The sequence below is a fragment of the Caloenas nicobarica genome, chromosome 5 (assembly GCF_036013445.1).
Source record: "Caloenas nicobarica isolate bCalNic1 chromosome 5, bCalNic1.hap1, whole genome shotgun sequence".
Classification (NCBI taxonomy): Eukaryota; Metazoa; Chordata; class Aves; order Columbiformes; family Columbidae; genus Caloenas; species Caloenas nicobarica.
Genome location: NC_088249.1, coordinates 35,866,603 through 35,894,466, shown reverse-complemented (window position 1 = coordinate 35,894,466; position 27,864 = coordinate 35,866,603). Strand labels below are relative to the sequence as shown.

Sequence of the window (27,864 nt, the reverse complement as noted above, 5' to 3'; positions counted from 1 at the left end):
ATACAGTTTTTTATCCAAATGATAAGCAATTGTCACAATTTTTTTCTCCTCTTCTCTCCTTCCTGCTGTCATTGGAAATTTCCAGGATCTATTGACAAAAAATAAGTAAAAAGAACTTATCCGTTGCAGGCTTTTCCCCTTGTTGGATTCATGCAGTGATACTACAGTCAGATTTCCATGACTGTAAATTATGAAGTCAATGGCCTTGGACTATCAAGCCAGTTAATTTTTAAAGTGCTACTATTTTACATTATAGTAATGAATGCTTTCAAAAAACAAATTCGAAATCCATTTTGGTTGTTGTTTATCAACTCCCTTTAAGAATGCAGCAGAACAAAGCTTAAAAATCAGGTCTCTAATTAGGATAACTGTAACTTGGCATTTTATATTAAAAAGGCTGTCTGTGTGGCTTATCAAAGACCCCACACCTTGCAGGCCACAGCAGCAATCACATGAGGCCACTTTCTTTTTATTTCTCCTTCAGCATCCTACATCTCTAAGATCATGCTCATATCTACAGGAATATGAATAATAGTCTTAGTTTTACAAAACATAGGGGAAGACATAGCCCATCTCTGCTAGCACTGCCCTACAGAGCCGTTAATTACTTTGAATATAACTTTGAATTCAGCAGAGAGAGACAGTTATCAATCCCTGCATTAAGGCAAGGAGTATTCGGGGAGAACCGTTTTGGAAAGGGTGGCTTGGGAGAAGCAGCAGGACAAGGAGTGATGAGGCAGAAGCCGCAGCTGGTACCCATCCAGCAGCCATGGCCAAACCAGCTGTGCCGCGAGGGAGCCGGGGCTTGCTGCCCACCAACCGATGGGGAACTGAGATGAAGGGGCGAGTCCATGAAGAAAGGCTGCAGCAGCGTGGGAGGACTACGACCTTTGATCTCCAAGATGTTCCTGATGTACCGAAGTGACAGGTCAGCTCTAATAGGCTGCACTCCCCAACTGGTGGCAGGGACTGACAAATTACTGTGAGATCTGAAGGCATTTGTTGCGATGCTCCTGGCCTGGATGGGGCATCTCGGCGCTTCCCCAGCAGGACTGTCTGACAGTCTATCCCAACGATTCCCAAACCCGGGGTCGTAACCTCCAGCAGGGTCGCAGCCGCACGGAGCGGGGTCGCGAGCCTGACAGAGATGTGATTGTTTATGTTAGTATTTAGGGTCGCAGGCTCGCCTGGGGTGAGCTCACTACCCGAAACAGAGGCACAAACAGAAACCACTTGGGAACAGCTGGTCTAACAGATTTCACGCTCAGAAACAACTTCTTGATAACACAGTTCAAATGTGCCCAGACTACTCCCTTACATATCCGTGTGCCAGCCCGAAACAACAGCTCCCCTGCCAGGTACCAAACTGGCTCAGACTGCTCCCAAAGAATGACGGCTGCTGACAGGGTAGCAGTGTCTGCTTTGGGGTTTGCTTTTTCCTAACAAATCTTCTATTGTTAACAGTGGAGCTATTCATACTCAAGCCACTGTCTTTTCCACCCTTCCTCAGAAGAGAGATGTACCTGGTTAAGCACCAGTTTAGGCAGGAATCTTCTGTAGACTGCAGCTTGCCTGGGAGACTGGAGCAACAGCAAGACATTTTAGGAGATCAGAAATTAGTATAAACAAAGCCTTACTCTAGTTACGTTCCAGGCATTTCCTCTTTCTACCATTTCTTTACCCACCATTCTGTACAGCACTGCGACCACTTAGGTCGCTCTTCTCAGAATGCTCCTTTATTTTTATTTTTTAGTGTAACTGATATTATGAGAAGACAAGCAGAATCCAGATTAGATTAATTTTGCCCATGCGGAGCATGGAAAATCTGCTCACACTCAAGCTGCCTATTTTCACTACATTAAGAGATAACACACCAACCATATACTGTCTTTTTATTATCATGTTATGTTTGGATTTAATGTAATGTTTTAGGAGCAAACCGTCACTGGGATGAAGTTCATTCACATGCCAGAGCACCCAGCTTCAGCCTCCAAAAAAGGCTAATAGGTTATAAAATTTCCATCATTTAAGACAATAAATCATTATTATAATAATAAAGCAGGAAATACACACAAATTAAGCAGAAACACCAGCGTGCTCTTTTTACGATTAAGGGGAATCATCAATCATAGAGGCTGCCTGAGATTAACAAGGAGCCACTTTTTCAAACATCCTGCAGTAGACCCAGAGGAAACCCAGCTGGAACTGCAACTAGAATGCAGTCATCAGACTCTGAAATCATCCTCTGTCCCCTCGTCCTCACCTTCCCTTGTTGCAGATCACCTGCACCTTGGGCCACTCCTCACTGGTCCCAGTTCTGCAGGTGAGCCACATGCTTCAGGTAATGCCACAAGCCAGATGTCATTCCCACAGTGAAGTTTTCCCATGTACAGAAATCCCTCTGATCCCTCCCAGTCTCACCAGAAGATTCACTGCTGATACTATAAAACTGTACAAGAAATGGGACTGGATGCTACTGAATGATTAAAATTCAATTAATATATTTTTCCTCAGCCTCTGTTTGTACAGATTTAAGTATAACCCATAGCAGTTAAGAGAGAATTTAATTGGTCATTGTGCAGGAGGACAAATGGTGTTTAGCTCTTTCCTACCCTTGAATTCATTTTTTACAATGCAATTCAAAAGATAAGTTAGTTTGGAACAGTTCCACCAACACTGGTGCACAATGTAGTGCTGCAGAAGGAATTTAGAGCCAAACCATGTCTCACGTTTCTGATTTAAATCACTGATTTGCAGGAGCACAGTAAAAAAGCTGGTCGATCTTTTCTATTCTGCACAGAATGGGAAGAGAGGGTGAAGGAGAAGGAGGAAAAATGACTACCATTAAATAACCAGGTCTCTTAATGCTACTTTTATGGTACAAAAAAAAAGTCTAAATTCAAATGTATAAGAGAACATAGTTTCTATATTTATCCACACTGAAATATGAGTTTATCTTGTTTTTAAACATTTTTAGGGCATAAGGAGATGACCAATGGCAATCTTATTACAATGCTTTACAGCTATATGCCATCAACTGGAACTTGGTGGCTGGCCCGTGCATGCTCTCAGCTCACTGCAGTTAAAGAAAAACAGGAATAAACTCCTGTGGTTAGCAGGATTCATGCAAACCCATTTTACTTTGCATTGGAAGGTGCAACATGTACTCAGTCACACTTTGTTTCAGCTGAGGTGAGTTACTCAGCAGCTGAGAGGTGGTAACTCCCAACCACTCAACTATGACTGTGAGCGCTTCTGTTATCATGCCTCTGATTATATAGACGAGTGATTCCCAGCAAATGTACCTGAAGGGTTTTTGGATTACAAATTGTTGATTAATGATTGTAAGTCATATCGCATCTTCAGAAAGAAACCACAACAAAGCAGCAAAGCTTTGTATTCTATCATCGTGGCAATTAGGAAATGAGGAATGGAGATTCTCTTGAACTGATATATAGAGGCGTTTGAATGCTCCTGCTGACAGTTTTCAACCCCTTCGTCGTCTAGATCAAGTGATTATGTATATGTCATTCAGCTTGAAGCCTCTGTAGACATGTACAGTCTCCATAACACTGTTTTACTGAGAGATTTATCTTTTGATTAAAAAGACGTTAAAATTTGGCTGGATGTTGTTATGCCACTACTTCCCGCTTGTTGAAATATAGCATCGAAATTAGTACAGGCTGACATGCTCACTCTTATCCTGGAATCTAACTGCTCCATACACCACCACAACCCTGTGACATGCAGAAACAACCACAATATCATTTCCCCAATGGTTAGTATCATTTGTACCAGGCCCTGTAATGGTGGTGCACTTCCTTCGGTGTTCTCAACAGCCAGAAGGGCTTTTTTCCTTCCCCTGAAGCAGTGGAGTGCAGACTCCATTACTGCTAGGAGCAGAGTTAGCAGGTACATGAGCACAGTGCAAGCACAGGAACAAAATCCTATTTCGAGGAGGCTCATTTTCCCCTCCAACATGTATTTATGATTTTTATCAAGGTCCCTCCTTAAATTGGTGCCCACTGCTTACCTACCACGAAGTGGATGTGCTACACACTAACCTGACTTCTGGCAGGTTAAGGAAGATGAGATCCTTTCACACCTTTCAGGGCATGTGAGCCTAACAATCTTTTTCATGAAGGGTCTGAAGACGGAGAATTAACTCAAAGACGGAACAGACTGAAGGAAGAAAGGGCTCCTCACAGGACTTTTGGCTGGCGAAGGGGATTACAGGGTCTGTGCTGGGGGAGTTTTAAAAGACAGCTGAGACACGAAGTCCAGAAGCAAAATAAATAATTAGAAAGAAACAACTCCAGTTGTTCTATCACAGCTCACATGAACGGGAAGCAGTGAGTAGAGTAACTCCATCAACTCCTACGCTAAAGCCAGAGAGAGGGAGGGCTCAGACCATGGAGGACAATCCTGTGGCTGATGGACTCATGGAGCTCTCCTGCCCCATCATGGGAGGGTAGGTGGTCTTGGGCCCGAGTGGCAAACAAACCATCCAGTGAGCAGTAGCAATTCATACCAAAGTAAAAACAGAGACAAATCTCACTACACTTCCCTGTATCATCATGACTGTAGAGGGCAAAAGATATATTGTAGCACTTCGCTATCTTGATAAACCATAAAAAAAGAACTCCATTACCTTGTCAGTTATATGTTTCAGTCTTCAGGGTTCGCTCCTGCACACCAGACTCAGTTGGGAAATTTACTCTTCAGTATTCACAGACATGGACTAATTGTTGGAATTCACCTTCCAAATAATCTGGCAATACTACTAGTGTTATTTGCACTTATTGCTTTTTTGCACATCTAAAATTCACTGACTTTCACAGGGTCTACATAAGGGGTCACAGTCAAAAGATCTTTCTTACACCATGCCACATGGTTCTCGAGTTTCACAAGCAGGCCTAGTAATCTCCATATAGATTATTCCATAATGGTAATTAAAAAACGGTTTTAGTAACTATTCCCAAATACTTGGGTCTCAGAAAGTTAGAGTGGATTCATATCACAAAGATAGAATATTAATTTATGAATCAACCTATTTAAAAATCTATTATAATTAACTAACACCGTTTCAATGATCCAAGGCAAACTATATCCTCTTTCAAGCAAAATTGTGTAAACTGCCTGCAATAGGTTTACAGAGCATTCAGCTAAAATATTAATGACCTAAAACATGCCAAAGTGTTATGATACTTTCTAATCTATCTAAATTCACATCATGCTGGAGCACTTCAATAGGACAAACTTTATTCTGCATTAGCTTTAAAACTACAAAGAGGGAGTGTTTTAGGAACTTGTTTAACAGCTGCTTCATTCCTAAGTTCACAGCTCCTGCAAAACAGGTATGTCTGTGTTCTCATAGAATATTCTTTTCTATTTTTATTAAGTCCCCTGCAGGTCCAATCTTAAGCATAAGTGTATACAAAATTTGATAAATAAACAAACCAAAACCAACCAACAGCCTCTGATCTCCGGGGGCCCTTCAGTTCTCTCGGTAATTCCTTCAGTGTTGTCCTTCCATTCAATACAATGACTGAAAATGGGGATTTGAAGGAAGAAAAGTAATAAACTACAGAACTGGTTTTATTCAGGGGTGAACAGCAGGGCAACTCATTATTTTCCTCATAGGAAAATCTTGAAATATTAAGAAAAAAAAAGCTGCAAAATAAAAATATATCCCCATATTAAAAAGATGGTAAACTGAGGCTTAAAGAATAAAATTATTTAACCACAATCTGACACAAGATCAAGGGCAATTCAAAGAAGAGAAGCCAAAGATTCCAGCTTCAAATCATGTACCTCTAAACTAAAGTAAGAAAATCCTGTAGGTGGGAGATATTGTCGTAGCTTAGTTTTCTCCAGTCTCCACAACACGAAAGCCTACTTCTGCTCAACAGCTTAAAAAAATTCAAGATCACAGCAGCAAAGATGAAAAGGTCAGACTAAACTCATTGCTCACACTGTGCACTAAAAATATACAATACCATGACAAACTCCTTGATGAACACAAATGGCAAAAGATTGAACGCTGGCCTCCCCAGAGCTAGTACAAGTTTACTGACAATTTTAAACACAAAATAATTCTGACTTTTCCAAACAAATACTTGAAAGTGCTAGCTGAGACTGAAGAAGTCCAAGACAGCGCTCCTTTTTTTGCCTGACGCTTTGTGCACGCTGGGAGGGGGATGCTGTTCTTGTTCCTACCAACACGCCCCTGAGATTTTTCCAAGAAAGATACAGTTTGGCTTTGATGTCCATGAGCGGAAGCTGGAGCTGGCAGCTGGCAGATGTATTAATAGGACAGGCACTGGTGAACTAGAAGGGACCTCAAGGAGGTCACACTGTCCTATCTCTTTGCAGCAAACAAATGAAACACACATTTCACCGTCCGGCTAGCGCTCAAACACACAGGCTTAGAATTAATTTCTAACGACCCTCTACATGAGGTAAAATCCAGTCAGGTGAATTTTGCAAAAAAACCCCAAAATAGTACAGTCACAGCCACAGATCACTTGGTTAAAAATATCAAATAACAGTCATACAAAATATTTTGTTTTGGATGTTTGCTCTCCATTTCTACTCTTTACTCAGCCTAATGCATCTTAAATCTGTTTTTTTAACTATTAAAAAAAAAGTAATTGGTTTAAGGGCTACTTTTTACATGTTTAAATAATAAAGCATTAATGCTTGAGGACACATTTGGAAGCCTACTGATAGTCCTGGGCTCATGTGACCACCTCTGCAAACTAAAATTACTTTAAGGCTTCTCAAAGTTGCCTCTGACTGGAAGAGCTAAACAGAGGCTATTTCATAAAGCAAGCATGAACGTGAAATAGCAGCATTCACAACATGCTCCAGTCTGTCCCCTACAACGACAGGGTTTGCAAGAAGACTTACATAAGAATGCTACGGCTACAAATAAAAACTGAATTTGCTTCCTAGGGACAAAGTGACAGCCTTATGCGCCTAAAATTTTAGAGCTGCAGAAAAACGTTATTAGTCTTACTGAATTGATAAAGACATGATAATCTGGCAAGTATGTGAAGGCCAAATGAATGCAAGGACTCAGCCCACAGGTACAGAAACTTTTGTATTTACTCAGCACTTTCAATTTGTAGAAAACTAAGCATTTTGTCTTCTGTCTTAAAGCAGGTGCATGCGTAGATCTGGGAATTTAGCTGGACATAACCATTTCCTACAGGTACCACCAACAAAGACAGATCAACAGTTCTAACATTGCTATGTAAGTGGTGGGATTTTACAGTCAGCACTGCTTTTATAAAGCCTTTAACATTCTCAATAAAAATCTAACATTTTTAGGACACAAGTCTTCATGCACCAGATTACAATTTTACAGAAGACAAGCTCTGAGCCTGAAAGAGCTTGACAATATCCTTTCAGTTTGTTCATCAGATTAACTTTCTGTCACACATCAGATGAACAGCTTCCTTGGTTTCTTGCCTAATCTAACACATAACGCAAACAATTAATTCCCTTCTAAAGCACAATCAGAAGCAAAACTAAAAGCCAATGCAACATTCCATTTCTTTCTACTAACACATTCAGTTTGAAATTTTCATTTCTGCCTCTAAGAAAGATTACCCTTTTAGCAAACCATTTACAGTGACAGGACTCTGATTTCAGATAGGATTAAACCAACATATTAGATATATACAAACCAAGGGGTCTGAGTTGCTTACAGGACTAATAATGTGTTATGGGTCCTTTCACATCCAGGTCACTGGTTCAAATTGAGCTTTAGATGGTGATGACTGAAAAGGAAGAATGAGGTAAGAATCCAGTTGTGAATTTGGCCTGTATTCCTGCCTCTGCAACACGTCCACTTTGAGCACTCGGGCTACTCACCTAACTACTCTTTCCTAAAAATTCTACAGTTGTAAAACAGCAGTAAGTATTACGAGTATCACTAATTCTAGAAGACTAATTCATTAACGATTCTTAAAGCAGCCAAGATTGTCAGAAAGTTAAAGTATTGCAACCTTCAGGCCGTTCAATAGCTAACGTGAAATAAACGATGCGGGACTTTCTCAGGGCAGGTCAACGCCTTTATGTTCAAAAAGAAAAACAATGGCCATACCTATATCTTTTGATAGCATGATAAACATGGAAATCAAATGCTGAATGGGCCTGAAATTCCACTTTTTCACACAGGTAGACAGCATGGGTTAAAACTGAAGCAAACTGGAAACCCAGAAGCTGCCATATTATGGATAAGAAAGACAGTAGGAGAAAACTACATAGTGTGGAGACAGACTGTGTGCTCCCATTATAAAACACAGGACGTAAATGCCATGTCACTGTTAGCTGACAGAAGAGGGAAGGGAAGGAGAGAAAGAAAGCAGTTTATCACCCCTGCACTCCTTGATAAAACATGAATTAACCGAAGGAGCCTGCACTGCTGCTGTCTGTGCTGCTCTTGTTCTGAGGCTAAACAAAGGTTTCAATTTTCAACAAGTGTCATGCTGGCACATTTTACCACTTCGGACCCTTAATTAAAAACAAGGAATGAGAGAAACAAAAGAAAACATGACACATAGAGAATGCATTCTAGAGTTAAAAGGTGAAAAATAATGGTGCTAGAGAGTTTAGACACATGATAGTTTCATTAATAAGCTGTAACTGTGACAAAAAATCATCCTACTATCTCTAATGTGGTCCTGATTTCAGAATACTGTTGAACTACGGCTCATACACAGCACTGAGAATCTTTTGTATTTGCAGGAAAATTTAGAAAGATTACAACTATTCCATGCTTTTTCCAAAGGCTCTTCAGATATTTTAACCGCAATATCAAAGTTATGTTTTACTGAGAACATATTTTGTTATTACTTCCACTTTAGAATCTGCTATGCCTTTCTTTTCAGAGAAAGCTCATATAGAGTAATTCCAAAGTACAACGAAAAGCACAAGTACGGCAATCAAGAGCATTTAATGAGACAACGTGCAACAACTTTGTGCCAAGAAGGAAATCATAAAGATGAAAAATTATGCCTTCCTCTTCCAAACCTATTTACCAAATTTCAACTCTTTCTGACAGAGGCAGGGAGCGATATTCAAGCAATGAACTTCAGAGATACTTTGGCAACGGATGAAGCCAACAGAAGCCACAAGCACAATTCCAAAATTATTTAATGGGCTGTGCTTTGCCCAAGCTCCTATTGACAAAATTATGAAGTAAACACATCAATTAGTGAAATTATTTGCTACTCTTTGGCATTCTGTTTAATCCTCCTTCAACCTCTTTCTCTTGTCCATTGAAATGAGTTGCAGAAACAATGCCAGTTTTAACCACTGCTTAGTTCATTTTGCCACCAAGCTGTTCTTGGGTAAAGTCGGACAAGCTTGGGGGCTGCTTGTGATCCACCAGAAGAAAGATAAACTGACCGGAACCACCAGAAAGAGCAACAAGGAGAGAAAGAGGGGAAATAACCACATTACACAAAGTAGGAAGTCTACGTGTGATTATCCTGCCTTTGCAGGAAAGAAGAGCACTGCTTTACCTCATACATTTGGGTCTATGCAGGAACTGAAGTCTAAATAGCAAACTTCTCTGCATCTGTCCCTGATTGGGGGTACTCTGACTATTCTTTGCAAGCGAGAAAAGCTGAAATTATTATATTACTTTGCAAACCTTGGTTCAGAATTATCTTGACTTCTTAGCACAGTAAGTCCTCACTATTACCCCAAAAATGTGTGCTTGTCTCTAATTCTGTGCAGAAGAGAAATGAAGATGTAAAGTAGTATATGGCACCACACCAAACTTCATATTACTTTCACACAATATTGAGAGCTGCAGGTCGAAGCGCCGTACTTGAAAACCAGACAAGTATCATGCAAGGGACAGGACTGAGTATTTCCTCTCCTTCATTTGCGATTGGCTATTTCTCTATGGAATTACTGATTATCATTACAGAAGATCAAATCTGCAGCCTAGCCTGGGTACTAACTCTAGCAGTAGCTTCAGAAGACTGAGAAAATAATGCTCTAAATGCACGTTAAAGAAAGCACAATGCTGAGGAACATGTCATAGAACTAACGTGGCTCGAAAATTCATTCCCAGTCCTTAGAAAGCGTCAGATCCTTTTAGTTAATGCACTTAGTTTCTTTTTATTTATAAATGGATTTTCAGAGAAAATGAAAAATAATTTTCTTCCCAGACTGTTTTATGTTAGACTTGATAACTCGACTCTCACAGACCCTTGTATATCAACAGCAGACTGCAAGTTACCATGTGGATTTGTGTCAGTGTAGAGTTTCATTTCTGATAGAAGGGATCTCTTACCTTCAGACAGGGACAAATCATCAGCTGGAGACACCAGGTCTGCCTGGATCGCAGGGCTATTGCTCAACGATGTGGTAATCTGATTCGTCAAGATAACCTGCAAACAGACAGGGAGAGGAGGGAGGGAAATGAATTTTCGTAGCTACTGGAAGGCAGAGAGCAGCCCAGGTGAGGACTGGAATCCTCCAGGCATGGCATCCAGGCAGCCCTCTCCTCTGACCTTCAGTAAATTCAACACTCAGAAAATTTTGAACTACCCGCAGAAACTGAAAGAATTGCAAGAAGTGCAGGAAAAGGGATATTGTTAAAAAGATTAAAAACTAAACAACAGCATGTTGATCCATACAGCCACCTAAAATGCAATTACTGTTCGGAAGACCTTCACCCTTCAATGAACAACATGATGCATCTTACAAAAAGCATCATTTTCTTCATAGGCAAATAGGAAATCGGTTTTCCTAGTAATTTCCACACAACTTACACATTTCATTCCTTTGGCTGAAACACTGCCATGGAGAAAGATGCTGTTCCCCACTGATCTGAAGTACAAGAGTACTAAATTGCACAGGGCTATCTCTACACAAGAGGATTTTTGAGTATTTTTCAGGATCACAAGATTCTGGTAAACAACAGACTGTAGTACTCAGTGCTCTCCTCTGACAGCATGCGCAATGGTCTTGCTTGCAGGAGATGAACAGTTTCTTGCACCTTTGAACATGAACTTTTTTCTAGCAGCAGAAAGCATTAAGGCAAACACTGCAAAAACCACAGAGAGAAGAGCAGAGGTATAAATACAATTACCTCCTAATGCTTTGGATCCCTAAGCAGCTGTGGTTTCCACAATTACAATTGGTCTCCACTTCTTAGACTAACAAAACTTCAGAAATTACTTTTTTTTTTTTTAAAGAATGAAAATAATTGTTCTATTTGCACTGAGAACAGGCTCCACTCCAAACAAACTCTCTTTGAAATTAATGGCCTGTCTTCAGCCGCATTTGACGCAGGAAGGAGAAAGGAATCCTACACGGTACTCCTCTGTGGATGCGGTTTCATGATGCTACTGGAATAAATTAACAGCTGGCTATTGCTAAAAAGAAGAGGAATTTCTCTGCTCTTTCCTCCACTGCTCCTCCCTCCCTCTGATCACGGCTTCCTCCTGCTTCCTAACACTTTCAGCAGTACGATATGACACACTCTCCATTTTCTTTTTCTATTTCAAGATCCCACAGAAGCTGTATCAGATCACAGAGTCACAACCGCAGTGGCGGCGCTGCAGGGCATTGCGTCTTCTCCAGGCAGCATGACGTGAGCTACCAACAATGTGATGGAGCCCGCGACCTTTACCAAGACCACAGCTCTTCCTCCCTGCTGGCGTCAGCCACCCAGCTCTGTGCTTGTAAACAGGCACGGCGGTGCCTGAGAGCTTTACGGACCGTATCAATGGGACTAATTGAAAAGTTTGTAAGTCAGATCTTCATCTACTCAAGAGGAATTCAAGACCTCCAGAGTCCCATAGTTATGTCCCTCATGCTCGTCTGCTACTGACTGCAAGGCTGCCAGCACCCTGCCCAGCTGAACCAAAGGCTGCACCGTTTGGGACTGGGCATTTATCAACACAGACATGGAAGATACCAGCCTTGTTCGGGCTTACACCTAGGCTAAGGTTCTTAAGGTACAACTTGCAATACTGCCAGCTGCAAACACACAAGAAAGGCATCACGCCCCTCTGCTGTTCCCCCCAGAGCTGCGGGGTGCACCTGTGAGCACCCAAAAGCAGCCAGGCAAGGGCCTGGCATGCACAACCCCTTGCAGCCGCTGCTGGATGTCCCATTCGTCAGATTACAAGGCAAGATTCAATATAACAACAAAAAAGAAAAATGTCACTTTTTCTTTTCTTCTTGTCACTGTATTATCCTTATCCTCCATTTTAGGGAGCGAGTTCGTCCTTGTGGCAGGATGAACATCAAAACTGGTTCAAGGCAAATGAAAGGAGTGGGCAGCCAGGAGTGAAGAGGGGTGAGGAGGGATGCGAGACCTTTCCTTCTTATCACTGTTTTCACTTCATTTTCACTGTGTTACAAACCCCACAGCCTCACTTGTCCATTGACGCTCTCCTAGCAACAAAGCACAAGACATACCAACAGCGTGGCCCAAAACTGAAGCTTTTTCTCGATCCCGTTCTAAAAAATGTTCTGAAACAGCACACACTAACAAACTTTTACACACACGCACATACTGGTGGGGTATGAAGTTTTTATTGGCCCACTTTTGCAATGATCACATTATTCACAAGTGTTAAACACTTTGTAAGCAATGCAGTCATCCCAGACCTGTGCCAAGATAATCTCTGTACTGTGCCATCGCGTCTTTTATTATTTATACACCACATTTTAAAGAAAAGCTACTGTACTTAAGGATCTTTTTAAAAAGGCATAAGCATGCCATATTTCATATTGCTCTCCTTCAAAGGAAACTAACTTTAAATGCTTCAAAAATCAAAAGAAAAATGAACAACAAACAAGTATAATGCAATTGCATTTTTTTTAACCTTTCAGCCTTTTTGAGCTCTTCTTTAGCCAGGAACTCCACAGCACTGATCACTGTGGCACTGTAATTCTTCTTCACTTTTTATGTTTAACTCAAGCTATGGCCCTGAACACAGATTTCCATTTCTGATGTGTCCTGCAGTAACCATTCAATACTAACAATATCCCAGACACCTTGTTAATACTGTTTAAAAAGTTAGTTTAAAAATGCAGAGTCCAACCCAAGTAAATGTTCCTCTCTGGCTTGCTCTGAGGATGAGAATTAATTGTATTCTTAGTTCCATGACTTCACTGATAGTTAAACATTTGCTTAAATACATGTTTAAATACTATCTTGAATAAGCTTACTTCCTCTGAGATGAAGCCATATGCATGTACAGAATGCTTATTTTGGAATTAACTGAAAAATTATTCTTTACTTCTGCAAGCCTGCAGAGCCAACACAGAGATTCGGTTCTCCCATAAGTAGAAGCCAAGAGGCTGTTAGCTAAAGCACTAAATTAGACATCAAATTCCCTGTCACACTTCTGCAGCTTTGCTTACTGCGAAATTCTTCCATTGGGTATAGGTACTCCTATTATCAAACAACCAATATTCATCTTTGTGCACCCACAATACAGTTTGAACCTCACTCTGAGGTGTGCTGAGTGCTCCAGACTCTCACTGGCTCAAACAAGCTGCGGGTTGCTAACGAGAAGAAAAAGCTGGCCCTTACTGAGCGCCGGTTCTGAAGCAAGAAGACATTCAGAGAATTCCTCTGAATATATACTTCGACCACATGCCCTTACTGAATGGAAAGTGCTAAAATTTCTTTTATTTTTCCCAGAGTAAAACTTTGGTTACAAATATTTGGCAGTGAATAGTGCCATTCAAACAAGACCAAATGATTTCAGCAGTCCCCAAGCTTACAGACATTCAACTTGAAGCCCTGAATGTTGATATCACTCAATTCTAGTGTCACATCTATTGGATGTATTAACTTCTCCTCAAAGTCTCCTTCAGCAACCTGAAAGACGTGCTCGTGCTCCATTCTGCTATACTTTGAAATGGCCACCATATTCAGAGAGTTGCAAATAGGTGTCTGAGGGAACAGTTAAGCCCGAGTGTGATCTGGAGAGAAGATACAGGAACACAAAGGAGACGCAAAGTGAAACAGCTGTGTGACTTTCTGATGAGCAATCACATTTGTGCATGGACAGAACCAGCTGAGTCTCACACACTGATTCATACATGCGTGCACAGAAAATAATGCTAGTTCTGATCTTAATCATCCCATATGGTACAAATCACCAACCGTATAGAGAAGGTTAGAGTATCTCCCTTTGGTCTGGTAGGTGCCATGCTTGAGAGAAATCACCTCTCACTGCTAAACAGTGCCTGGGAACAGGCTGGGGTCACAAGTCCGAGCAGACTTATTAGCAAGAGTGCCTTGCACTGAAGTAGCAATAGCACTTCCTCAGGTTTTCTTTGGAGGTTTGCCACTAAAGTACTGATTAGATTTACCCTGTTGAGTACAAGAGACCTGCCAAGTCCTTAGTTCAAGTAGGGAAGAAAAAGTTGCCTCTGTTGTGGGTCCTTTTGTCAGATACTGGACATCATTTCCAGCCAAGCATAGCTTCCACTTAAAAGGTTCAGTGCCAATCATGAGTTTATCTTCCAGCAGAACACGCAACAGTGAGAATGTTGCTATGTGATATTTTATCATATTAAAATACATGGTATTTTAAACCACATTGTATTCTATAAAATACCAAGTATTTTAAGAGGAGCTCCTATTTCCACCATCAACTAATGGAACAAAATATTTTTGTTACCAGAGGTACTTTCATTACCACTAAAGCACTAAGAGTCACAAAAAACATGACACCTCTCCAGACACAACTGTGTCCTGACATGCTCAACATGTAAGGAGGTTGTGTTATTGCTTTCTGTTTCTACCTTGTGATAAGTGAAGAGCGTAGGGCTTCTTCAGCCACTGACTGCATGAATGAAAAACTTCCTCCACTGCTCCACTGCTCCTCCACAAAGAAGAGAAAAAAAGATTAAAAGGTCAGCTAGACAGCTCAGTAACACTGGAAACTTGCTCCATGCAGTCTCCTATGGAGTTCAGTGAACCACCGCCTTTAATCTTTCAGCCTGTTCACTTGTTAAACCAGCTATTTAACAAGTGAAAATTTACAGTCCTCAGCTTTCCAATTCCAACAGAATTACAAACACTGTAGAAATTCACTCAGATTCAAATTTCAAAATCATTTCTGGGAAAACGTCTGCTACTTAAAATACCACACAACCGACTGACCACACAATTTCCCAATCACATGAAGACTTCTATTTCAGCATAGCAACTTTAGATTGTAAAATAACCCCTTCTAATCATTAGAAGTGTTATGACGACAAGAAGAATCCCTTTCCTTACAGTTAGAAAACCTGGAGATATACAAAAGGAGACAACAGGAACACATTTTCAAATTCCTAATTTTAGACACATTAAGAAAAATGCCTACGCTTCTGATCATTTCCCCGATTTTTATAGGTGCTGACACCTGAAAAAGTGGAAACAAGAAATTCTCAAGGAAAACCGTGTTCATGTTCTAGATAGGTCACTGCTACTTCTAAAATTACTCCCGAAGTCAACACCACTGTTTATATTCTCTTGAAGTCTTCACATGTTTTTGTGAAAATACAATCTCCTCCTACTCATGTGACTACAGCAGATGCCAGTTTTCTGGAAGCGCATTAGAAAAGCAAAAATACTTCTTTAAAGTGCCTGAACTCCCAACACCCTCATTTGTTGGGAACAGCACAGTTCCTGCACATGCGGAAAGCCCCTGCAGGTCCTGGGAGACAGTTGGCCTAAGAACTGAAATATAACTGCTTTACACAGAAGAATAAGCAAACTATTTTTTGTTTGGTTATTTATACAGTAAAATTTTTCAAGTACTCCTCCTGCCCTTCCTAGGACCACACTGAAACTGCTAAATCTGACTTTGTCATCCTTGTAAATCCAGTTGAGTAAATAAGTCCTAAGTAAACTTGTGGTCTCAGCCTCCTTGTTAGTTTATTGCAAAATTAAAGGGAGCTCAGCACAGAACTATCAATCAGTAACCAGCAAAGGTATAAAGTCTTCTGGAATGTACCAAGTGGCAAAAAACCCCCCACTCTCTCATGAAATGGCTGTTTGTCAAAAGATCGGAGCAGAATTCCGCATTTCGCATGCAACACTATTTCGGAAAACTCTCATTAAAGGCTTCCTATTGAGCTGGGAGAGCAAGCACAAGGACACTTGCAATAATTCCAAATTACTCCACCCTTGCTATTCCACGTATTTTGTGGTTTTCACTGTACTCAAGCAATGTCGCTAGAGAGCACCGAGTGTAAGTGACAGTCCGAGAGGCTGGGATGTTGACTCAGCACGCCAGAGAAGAAGGAAAAGAAGTTTTACTGATCCCCAGCAATTCTTCATACCAGTCCCTAAGAAGGCACCTCTCCCTTTCCCTGAAGGACAGAGCTTTAATTGAAGCATTCAAGCGGTCAGTAACGGGTGGAAACAATGGTGACTATTGTCGAGGCACCTGCAAAGGGAAAGTGCACCAAGCGATGCCACAGCGCCAGATGGGCAGGCAGCAAGCCTGGAAACAGAAAAAGGGAACAGTGAGAGAACTGGGGTGAAGGAGCAACCTTCAAACAGCTGCGAGAACTGCAGCTTGCTTCTTGGGAACCTGTGACAGCTCCTCAAGACTGGCAATGGTCTGCTCAAGGAGAAACCCTAAATTACCACAGGCTGCCATTGTAACGGAGTATTTGTGATCTTTATTTGAGCTAGGCTATGCACTGAATTAGGTTTTTCTTCAACTCCTGTTTCTTCAGGGAGATTTTCTTCAGCATCAGTTGCCATTTGCCACAAAACTGTCAAAAGTTGTCAATGACCTCAGCAGGACTTATATCGAATACTCACAAGCAAGGAAACTTCCTTAAAACTGAGCATTTTCAGTGAAATCAGAGAGTTACAGACAGTAAAAGGAGAAGTCTGAACTGCAAGTATGAGAGCTCCTAAACAAAATAAGAGCTTTAAAGAGAGAATTTCAAGTGCTCACAGCTACCGGGCAGTCGTTGGCTCCTGCAGCGATGCTGCGCAGGTCTGACCTTGCAGGCGAGCTGCTTCCTCTGGTGAAAAGCCTCTGCACAATCGAGACAGTCCTGGGCTCCAGGACCAAACCAAACATATTTATATCACAACTATTACTATGATAGGAGACGAAATATGTACACATATCTTCATTCTTAGAAAATGTAAAATATTTTGGGTCATACAAACCAAATACAGAAGAGAAAACCCAACAGTTTATCATCTCAGTTCCAAGCAAAGCACCACAATCACCCAACACTCGTCCCAGCAGGTATCTCATATCCCTAAGCTGAGCGGCCACCAGCCCCAGCATCTCAGCTTTCTGTGGGGAAGAGTGAAAATAACATCAAGTAATATACAGAGCCCAGCCATCACAAGCAAAAAGCCTTATAATAAATGAAATTCTCACGTTCTAAGTCAAACACCACTTCTGGTGTTTAATCAAGGCCTAACGAACAAAGATACACAAACATAATTTTATATATGGTACTAAAATGGTTGTAGCTAACAAAGAAAGCCCAAGGCTCCTTCACTGCAGGCATAAGCAATAGGGGAGTGCCCACATTTAATAACTGTTGCTAATCCAAGTCAGTAGAAAGAAGAAGTACCCGTTAACAGCTGTCTTGCTGACAAACGACAGAGGTTTGGGCTGTAATGCTGCTGCCCATGTTGGAGGGACGTAGATGGCGGCTTTCACACCATGGCACAGCAGCTGCCCTGAAGGCAAAGGAGAGGCCCCTGTGCCAAGAGCTGCTAGAGTTCACATCTTAACCAATGTCACCAGAATTTGGCATAATTCCCTGAATAACAGATATATACATACAAACCACTGGAAACCTATTGAGAAACACTTCCTAATCCCATAAGCAATCCAGCAACAAGTGTTGGCTTTGCCTCAGAGGAATTTCATCTGTACCTATTTTCAGATGTACCTATTTTCATCACATCCAGGAAAGAAAAAAAAAAAAGGCAATTAAACAGTCTAGCAGCATAGAAACAAGAAAGAAATGATTCTTTGGAAAGCTCTCAAGCACCTTTTAGAAGATTAGAGACCTGTTGCTCAGGACACATTGCTGCTAGCTGCAACCTTATTAGAGCTCCTAGGACAGGAATTCCAGCTCTTGCTTTGCCACAGTATCTCTGCCCAAGCTTCTCCTCTTTCCTCCCTCAGGGAGGCAATTCATAGCAGCAGAGGTCATTTTATAGTCACTGGATTTCATCAGGTATAAATAGGAGTTGGAAGAAACCAAGAAATCTTTCAGAGACAGGCAACTGTATTTACATCCAATTTATTCTGCTTTGCATAGGAAAAGTACAAAGTTACGCAATTCTATTCCATAAGCCTTCTGGAAAAGTAAAGCGTCTATTCGCATCTCTGCCAACCGCTTAAAAATAATCACAATAAATTAATAAAACTTCCACCAGAAGGAAAAAAAGAAACAAAACAAAAGTGTGCTGTTCTCAGGCAGCTACACGTCTTCAAGCTGAAATAGCTACCACCCAGCAATAGCCTGAGGTCTTTAGCCTTTCCTCCTCTGCGAACGAGGAACGCAGCCAACACAAACGTAACCTTCACAATCCACGCTGCAGCAGCCCCGCGCTGTGCTGCTCGGTGAGAAAGGTCTGTGTGCCTGGGGGGCTGTCCCGTCCAGCAGCCCGCACCCACCTGCCTGCAGAGCCCGGCCTAAGACACCCCCCAAGGGGCTCCCACCCACCTTCAGACCCTGCCCATCGCCCAGAGCCCCCAGCTTGGTTCCAGCAGACCTTCCCTCTCCTCCACCCTCCCCTCCAGCCTCTGCGTAATGACGGTTCCCTGAATTGAGCTTACTCCTGTGCGCAGCAGTAGTAGTAAGAGACTCGTCTGATCCGGGCTGCGCCAACGCAGGGTACCTTGCTGGCCATCACTGCAATCCACGGGCATCTTTCATAGCCAAGACCTGCTGCACTCTCAAAGGAGCAAACACCACCGCTTAAATGGGAGTTTTCTGATGAACACCAAACTGTCTTGTGAAAGAATAAACAAAATAAAACTATGAATTCACAGTTCGCTCTTAGATAATGCACTGTTCTCAGCAGCAGGGCTTTTGGTTGCTTTAGTTTGTTTGGTTTTGAAGGACAGGGAAGAAACCGGCTTGTCTGGAACATGAGCAAAGTAGTACAGAACTTCAGCTCTGCTCCAATGTGCTCCAGGCTGAGAAGAGAGCTGAGTATGTCTCCTGCTCTTTAAAAGGACTGCAAGGAAGTCAGCATTTTTCTCAATGAAAAACCTAGTTCAGTCTATTGGCACTCACTAGCTTTGATTAGCAGATCAGAAAGCCGACTGAAGGCTCCTTCCTTTCACTCTCTGAGTTCAGACCTTCTGCCATACACCTACTCTGCTTCATCCAGCACTTCAAATGTACCCAGACCTACACAAATTCTTTGACATTAAACCTCACTGTCCTCTCATGGAAGAAGTGTATTGTTACTCCTGTTGCAGAGACAGATACTCAGGCACTAAGCAAACTGACTAAAGGTACCACTAATCTCTACCATCACTCCTGAACTCTGACTTGAAGAACAGAGGTAGATGGGTTCGTACTCACTTGAGGGCTCCAGGACACCTCAGGACAATCTAATATCTGTGCAGCAAATTACATATTTATAATTCTTTCTATATTTGGGGTTTATTTTACTTAGTTTTTCTACACCTGTCTACATTTAGATTTTTTTTCCTAACAACTAAATAGGAATATGAACTAAACTAATGAAATACTCCTAACAAAAGCCTATTTGGGGCTCATGGCCTATTTCAAGCTGATCATTGGTGTACCAGCACTTCTATTTGATTTTGAGGTTTTGACAAGCCCATCAGAAAGACTGTGTATAATAACATCCACAGCAGATCTGGAGAGGCATAGCATATATAAGGCACAATTCAATCTCAATGTCATTAATTCCATCAATTCCTCAGATTCCTTCCAATTAATTCCTTCAGTCCTTCAAGGCAGCAGGTCACAGGAGACTCACTGGGTCTTGGATGCAAACTGGAACAGCTCAACAGGCTACGGTAATTTACAGCTTTGCTGAACGGTTTTTAAAACTCTCTCTCTAGCTCCACTTTACCCCACATAGTGACCCTATGCCAACATTTTTAGAGGGAGGACAGTGTTAGTCCAGCTCCTCGCTGCCTTGTGGAAGCAGCAGAAAGCAGTTTTAGGATGCGTTAGAAATCCCATCAATGTTTTGCTGTTTCCCTTTCTGTTCCCTGCCCCTTCTACATTCATTTAACCTTTATGGGTGGGTAACTACTGACAGCACCACCAGACGGCATTGCATGGCTCACGTTGGTTTATACTCAATGTATTCGATCCGCATCACAGAAGTGGAGCAAATCTCCAGCCCACGGTGACGTTAGAGATCACGACATGCTTCCCACAATGCTTGTTAGAGAAGTTTGCTTTTCAAGCTGTGTTATAGTGGCTACTGCCTTTCACTGAACACATTTCAGACATGGATGGGATTTTTATACTTATCTATAAAGGCTTTCCTTAGATAATCATCTAGCTTTATTTCGGTGTATATAACAGTCAGTAAATTTTAAGTACAGGGTAACAGGGAATTAGGATATACACCTCCAACCCCCAATTAGCCCAAGGCAATTTAACAGGTCTGTAAAGTATTAGGGTAGCAACTGATATTGCACAGAAGCCTGACAATCAAACCAATACACCAATAATTTTTACAAAATGAAGAGAAGGCTATTAAGAAAGCAGGAACAAACTAGGCACTGACAGCATTATTTAGTGCAACTAAGGCTCATTTAGCGCAACACCGTGCCCTTGGTGATTTCAAAGCGTTCCCATGAACAAAATTCAGTTTTAACCTGCTATAGCTGCAATGGCTGTAAAAAAAAAAATAGAAATCATACAGAAAACAAAATATCTAGCTGCTGAAACAAACGGCCTCTCAAGTCACCATCAGTTCCACTTCCCTGTGACCCAGGGCTCAGAAATGTATTAACATGAAAGAACAAGTGAGAATGAACAGCTGCGAATCATATGTACTACAAGCTGTAGGTATATATTAATATTACATTTTAGACATTTTCATATACTAAATGGCATTTGCACCCTTTTCAGCCTAACCTGCAATTTAACCAGTAATCTCTTTATGCCAGAAATATTTACAACATTTCAAAACCATCAGCAGCTTCAGCCTCCCTTAAAATGCAACAAACATACAAAATAAACCAGGTGCAGCTAAGCACACCAGTCTGAATTCTGAGTAGTACTTTTCTGCTGTACCAGTGACTGTTTTAACAGTCAACATATTTTAGTCTGATCATACTGAAAATGGCAGTTTTACCATCTAGCTTTTGAGATTTGGAATATATCAACATACCTCTAATACAGTGTGATATTTTTATGCAAAGGAAATTTCTTGGGTATATTTGGTCTGTCTTCTAAACCTGCAAAGTTAGACGGTAAGAACTTCAACATCCATCCACTTATAATGTTCAATACATTTTTATAAACTATATTCTGAAGCAATTTTTCCTAAATTAAAAAAAAGCAACCTATACAAAATGCATGATGGTGCATTGTGTTATGAAATTTTATTAGCACTTTTTGAAAACTGCTACAGCATTTTAGGAAGCCTTGCTACTCAGTAGTTAGATTATCCTAAGTGCTTCTTACACAAAGGCATATTAAAAAAAATGTCTACAAGTTACAGACAAACAGTCCATAATACAAAAAAATAGATGTGTGCGCATGATTGTTTTCCAAACATGTCTGATCTGATATTACCCAGAAGAAAGAAGAGGGGAGGAGACACAAATCAGCCAAGTTTCTTCTCTTCAATATTTAGGGGGAAAAAAATAAATAACCTCGTGGCTCAAGGTATTCTGGACTTTCAGTGGCATTGTCTTGGCCTCTCTATCCTATTTCTTCCAAATCCTTTCACTAGGAAATATAGTTAGTCAGTATTTCCCCAATAAAATTGGCGTTTATGTCATTTTAAAATGGCAAACTTCTATTTACCTACTTAACCCGCTTAAATTGGAGTGTACTTTCCTTGGAAACATGAATCATTAGAAACCTCTTTGAAAGTTAGGACTCAAGATGGAAAATGAACTCAGAAAAATGCAAGGAGTCATTTTTGTGCTGAGACCGCAGCATGACACACCCCCCTTTGGTTTTGCCTAATACAGAAAAATAGTATTTGAGATTGTCCAAACAAAATCACGGACCCATGAAACTACACTCAAGCTAATTTCTCACCCCTTGGGATAACAACCCAGTCCTCAAGGTCACTGCTTAAATATGTGCACAAGGCAGCACTGTAGAAGCATGTTATGTCTTTTGTGTTGCAGGGAGGATCAGTCCTGCAGGTTTGTTTTGGCAAACCTTTTCCCAGTGCTAAGGCAAATCAAGCTAAGAGACTGATAACAGTGAAATTCCTGCAAAAGCAAACCACTTGAAATGCAAAGCTGTTCCTTTTATTTTTAAAACTTGGTATCAATTTGCTTGTGAAGTTGGTGATCACTGAGAATAGCTCCACTGGTTCCACTGGAAATGACATTGGGTCTACCAGCATTACTGTTTGTTCTTCATTTATGGTATCTCAGTTTTGATGTAAATATTTGTAAAAATGAAAGGAAAAAAAACTTATTTATTCAGCTGTTTGGATCCCCCATTACATTTACGTTTTACATTTTTACATTTACAACCATTACTACAACTACAGAAATGTTGAGAGTTGATGTCACCTTCAGTGATACTAAACTTTAGGAAAACCCTGAGAATGGTACAAGATTTTGGGTACTTCACAATTAGAAAGCATCTGCTCTTTAAGAATGAAAATTAACAGAGCTAAATGATTTTTGCATCTCATTCAAATTAACCCAAGTCAACCTGGTTGGGTCAAATCTTCTGAGATTTGCTACGCATCCTACGAACTACATATACAGGTGGCAGAGAAAAACAGATAATGTCTTTCGGACAGCCAACTAAAATTTTGCAGCAGTACTAGATTAATTGTCCACTGCAGCTAGCAATTTTTTGTATCATCTCCTAGACTTGCTATTAAAAAATCACAAGATCACGCATTTTCCTTGGACTCCATTGCAACTGCTTCATCCAAAGTCTTTCTCAAGAAACCACAACTGAGTCTCCACTGTGGAGTTCAGGAATAAATTGCAAAGATAGTAATGTTAGGAATGAACTTCATTAATTTAATTTAGAGAAAAACCAAAGAGGAGGAAATTATGCTTTAGTCAAGAGAGCAGATGTGTGCGAATAGGCCTTCTGTGGCCTCACAACTGGAATAGCTTCTTCCAGTGAGGAGTGAGATGTGGGAAACCAGGCGTAGATTAGAAAAGTGTTTCTGGATAGGACTGAGGTGTACGAACAAACATTGTGGGAAATCAGGAATGAAAAAGCAATAAGTTGACTCAGGTCAGGCTGGAAGTGCATGTTCAGATCCAGGCACGGGGCAGAGGGCAGGAGCTACTGGATGCTACAGCCCGGGACTGAAGTGCTGCCAGTGGAACACTGGCCTTGCAGAGGCTTTCTCAGGGAAGAGTAGAGTTCCTAAAACAAAGACAAAAATAATTCATAGCAAGATGCTTGGACTTAAAAGCAAGTTGCAGCAGCAGAGCAGAGTGTGTGACAGGTTGAAGATAATTGCTCAATTATATCCAAATCTCAGTAAAACCTCTTCCATGTTTAGACAGATGCTAATTTGCAAAATGCCCTGTGTGGTGTGGAGATGTACAGCTTCTGCAGGCAGAATGGCAGTTATGGCATATACCCCTTCAGTTACTTTGATTTCCTACAATCATCAAAACATGTATCAACTAGAAAAGTGTTTTCAGCAGTAGAAATATTAATTCAACAAAATTATTCTGCCATTAGCTACTGCTGGGGTCTAATTAAGGATAACTGACTATGGCTTGGTTTACATGAAGTTTTTTCTCAAAAACATTATTTTGGTTTTGTGGGGGTTTTTTGTTTGTTTGTTTTTGTTTTTGTTTAAATAAACCATATCTGCTGTACAAAGCCTTAAAATTCCATGTATGAAATGAGTATCACATAATGGATTACTTATACTCTAGCTGCTTCTTAGACTTGTCTCCTCCTCCTCCAGAACATTAGATATCCACTTCAGTGTAGAAACTAGCCTGACAAGGGAAGTTCTCATTTCAAATTTTATTAATATTACTCAGTTTTTATTCCAGACTGTGTAAGGTTTAATGCAGGTCTGGTTTTATTGACCCTAAAGCAGTTGCACCAAAGCAAAACGTGATCATGGACTTGTCTCTTTCCACCTTCATCCTTTTTTCCCTAAATACGTTTGCAGAGAAACAAAAGGTTCAGAGTTTTTATTTTACCATTAACTCTTCACCTCAACTTGTTCTCATGAGGGAACAGGAGGGAGCAGAAGTCCAGTCGCATGTTTTCTAATCCTGGTTCTGACACTAAGTAGCTGCGACTGCTTACTGGTACAATGAACTCTTTGTGCCCTGTTTTCAAAGCAGGCACAATGCCTGCCCCCTAAGAGTGCTGTGGGATTCACTATTTTGCTTTCCTAATGCTTTGAACTCACTGCATGAAGGGTGATTAAAACCACCAAGTGTTCTCAGAGTCTTCTAGCGGTGCAGCTGGGCAATGTCTAGATACAACTTCGCAGTAATAGCTGACCGCTATGCATTTTATATACATGGGGTTGGAGGTCTTATAACAACCCCTGATCCCTCCCAAACACTCATAGGTCTTTTTCTTTTCGCGCCCTCTCCCTTTTTTTTTTAATCTTTCCCCTTTGCTTGAGTCAGGTAATGGACTGAAAGCATCACTAGTTTACACCACAAATGGGACGGGTAAATCTGAAAAATTAGTTGTGGCTCAACTTGTGGCATGTTGTACAACTTACTGTACATTATTAGCACTGTATTTAAAACAGAAGGAAAGAAACAAGCAGATGCCAGCTTATTATTGAAATGTTAGCTGGGACTGTGTCCTGGAACAACTTTTGGTCTCTCTTGAGCTTAATGAGGATGTTTTAAAGAACTATTTTATCAAGCAGGGAGTATTGAATAGTTCCAGAGCAGCAAAGACAACAAAATAACAAGAATGCAGCACAGCTTCAAATCAGGCCTGCGCTAATTTATTTTCTGAACTGGATCACTCATATCTTTCTTGTGCCAGTAGAAGGCAAATAACAGCTATTCTTCAGGGTGTTGCAAGACTAACAGATGCAGATCTCACACTACTTTTAAGATATGAGCCTCAATCAGGAGCCGGACACATTGATATAAACAGTCTGGAAAAATATTCCACTCCCCTGTAGAAAAGCACAGTCCAAACTCCATCTCAACGGCTCTTTAGGCTTCTGAGCGAGAAAGGAATTGTTACTGAGGGAACTGCCGCCTGCAGTGGCTTCACCAGGAGCTGAGCCTGCACTGGAGTTTCAAACAGAAAGGGGAAGAGGCACAAATAACGAGGGAGAACGTATGACTTGTGAAAAACGAACGCAAACTGCTTTGAATACGAGCAGTAAATATAGATGGGAGCAACACAAGTGGCGGGTCTAGATCACGACAGGACACAGAGCTCTGAAAACTGCTGCTTTGGAGGAAAAAAAAGTGCTTCAAGTTTGATCACACTTCAAGGAACAAGGCCATAAATAGAAAGCTGGGTATGAACTTCATAATTAAAGCCTGTCTACACAACGGAACCCGAGGAGATCACGGTAGCACAAACTCCACAGATATGACTAAGTTACAAGCTTTTCCTGAAGTTCTGTGGGGATGTCATCAGATTCAGCTGGTTAAAAGACAATCTAGATACAGACAGTTGCCAATTCCACCTTGCCAGTGTGCAGCATTTCTTTTGGGGACCAGAAAAGCAGAGGATGTTTTAGGCAAATAAGCAAGGCCAAACAATGTCCTTTCTTTATTCTCCTTAGAACCCATAGCGCTTTTGAGGTTATGAAGAATTAAATAAAAAGACATTAGATAGGACTATATTCTTATTTGCTTTCTGGTTTCTGTTACAAGCATTCAGGCTGTCTCCAGTCTTGGCGATTAAAGCTTTCTCCTTAAGCTACCATAATACTGAAATAACTCCACTAGCGGGAGCACAAGTCACTTCAACCAGCCACGACTGTGAGATTCATAATGAAATCTTGAGAACTTGTAACACAAAGCACAAAAAAGTTAACTAATGATAATGGGTCTATTTCCACAACAGATACAATATACCCAGAAATCTTGCCACAACACAGTTCAATTTTGAAGTCTATGACCATAATTTTATACACACACACGTACACGCAGCATGTATGAGCTCAGTGCTCTTTGCCCCAGATCTGGATCATGTCAGAAGGCTTGTCCAGGCACGCTACTTCAGATCACTCCCTTCCCACCTCCTCGGCCCCAGGCCAAGCCAGAACTCAAAATCCTGCCTTGCAGAGTGTCAGTTTAGGCTGGAGAAGGACAATGCAACTCAGCTCCATGCCAGCACAACTTTTTCCTCCGTTCTTCCCTATCGAGGCAGAGGCATGACATTCAGACACAAGCAGAAGGATACAGCAGAGTTACGTTTGTCCTTTACTGAAGTGTTTTGCTAACCCTGCCGCGCAGCCTTCTGGACAACTGTTTTCTTTGCCTGCATCTAAAACTGCCTGTGCAAAAAATGGAGAAAGTGTTAACTGAAACAGAAAACACATTCAGAATTAATAAGTACTCAATAATATTAACATCCTAATACCTTTGAGTAATGCAGGATGATAATAATTAAATGTAATCTATATACTCAAATCACACATACAAGTATCTATCTATATGAGAGAATGCAACAAACGCAAGCATATATATGACAGCTTCTCAAAATAAAGGAAATGGACATGAAAACACTATGAGAAAGTGGCCTCGTATGATATTTTTCAGAAGATGGTCTCAAACCACTACAAATGCTCAGATCCTGAGCCGCAAAAAAGATAGGCAGGAATTATTCCATGCATGTTACAGACCAGAAAACTGGGACAGGAGCCTGAGAGTCCTTACCAGCATTAAAGGGCATCAATATCTGACAGGTCCCTATTAAGAGCAATAAAAAGGCAGCAAATCTGAAGAACTAAGGAATGGTTAAACGCAGCAACAACTGTGGGATACACTCACTGATACCACTGGGGAATTTTGCAGGGAACTGAAAGAGCTACGAGTACTTTTCCTTACGTCCACGCACACAGACCCCTTTCCTCAAAATGCCTCATAAGATGCAAGGAGACTCTTATCTGTCTTCCTGCATGCAAGGCAGAAGACAGTAGCACATTGCCCCAAAAAGCTGTAGCAGAGTAAAGCCTAAAGTGTTAAAGAGTTTGGAGGAACTGCACGCATAACTTTTCTTTTTCAAAACAACCTGAAACCTTTGATTCTGCATAGCACAAAGCAAAACCTCTTAGCTCTGGCTAGGCTTTCCACTAAGCGTTCTAATTTTTTTTGCACATGGAACTCAAATCAAATCCAGAGGATGCAAACCAGTAGGGATTGAAACAAAAGGGTTTTGCGAAGTGCTCACTGACATAAAGTACCTGAGTTTTATAAAGCACAAAGCGCAGGTTTGCCATTATCTTCTCTTTTTCTATAAAGAAAATAGGAAACTACACAATAGTCTGTTAGAAAGTAGAAAATATGCTGAAGGCATTTTAGCTTTAAAATTCAAATTTAGGCTTTAAAATACAAAGAAAGTGAATTTTCAGAGGAGAGGGTTCAGAGCTAGACAGACATAAATTGTTCAGGCTGTTGTCTAACAGAATCAAATTTGGAAGTATGTGGCTGTGCAGGAAAGGAAGTACCTCTGGAGAGGAACACATACAGTTATCAAAAAGAC

General features: G+C 41.0%; 1 protein-coding gene across 1 annotated transcript in view; it reads right to left on the bottom strand.

Annotated features, from left to right (window-relative positions):
* The window catches only part of RAD51B (RAD51 paralog B), a 398,407-nt gene that overhangs the window by 205,468 nt on the left and 165,075 nt on the right, over positions 1-27,864 (bottom strand). The window contains exon 8 of the mRNA XM_065636030.1: positions 10,319-10,415. Within this exon, the coding sequence (XP_065492102.1) occupies positions 10,319-10,415 (97 nt within the window). The remainder of the gene's footprint in view (positions 1-10,318; positions 10,416-27,864) is intronic.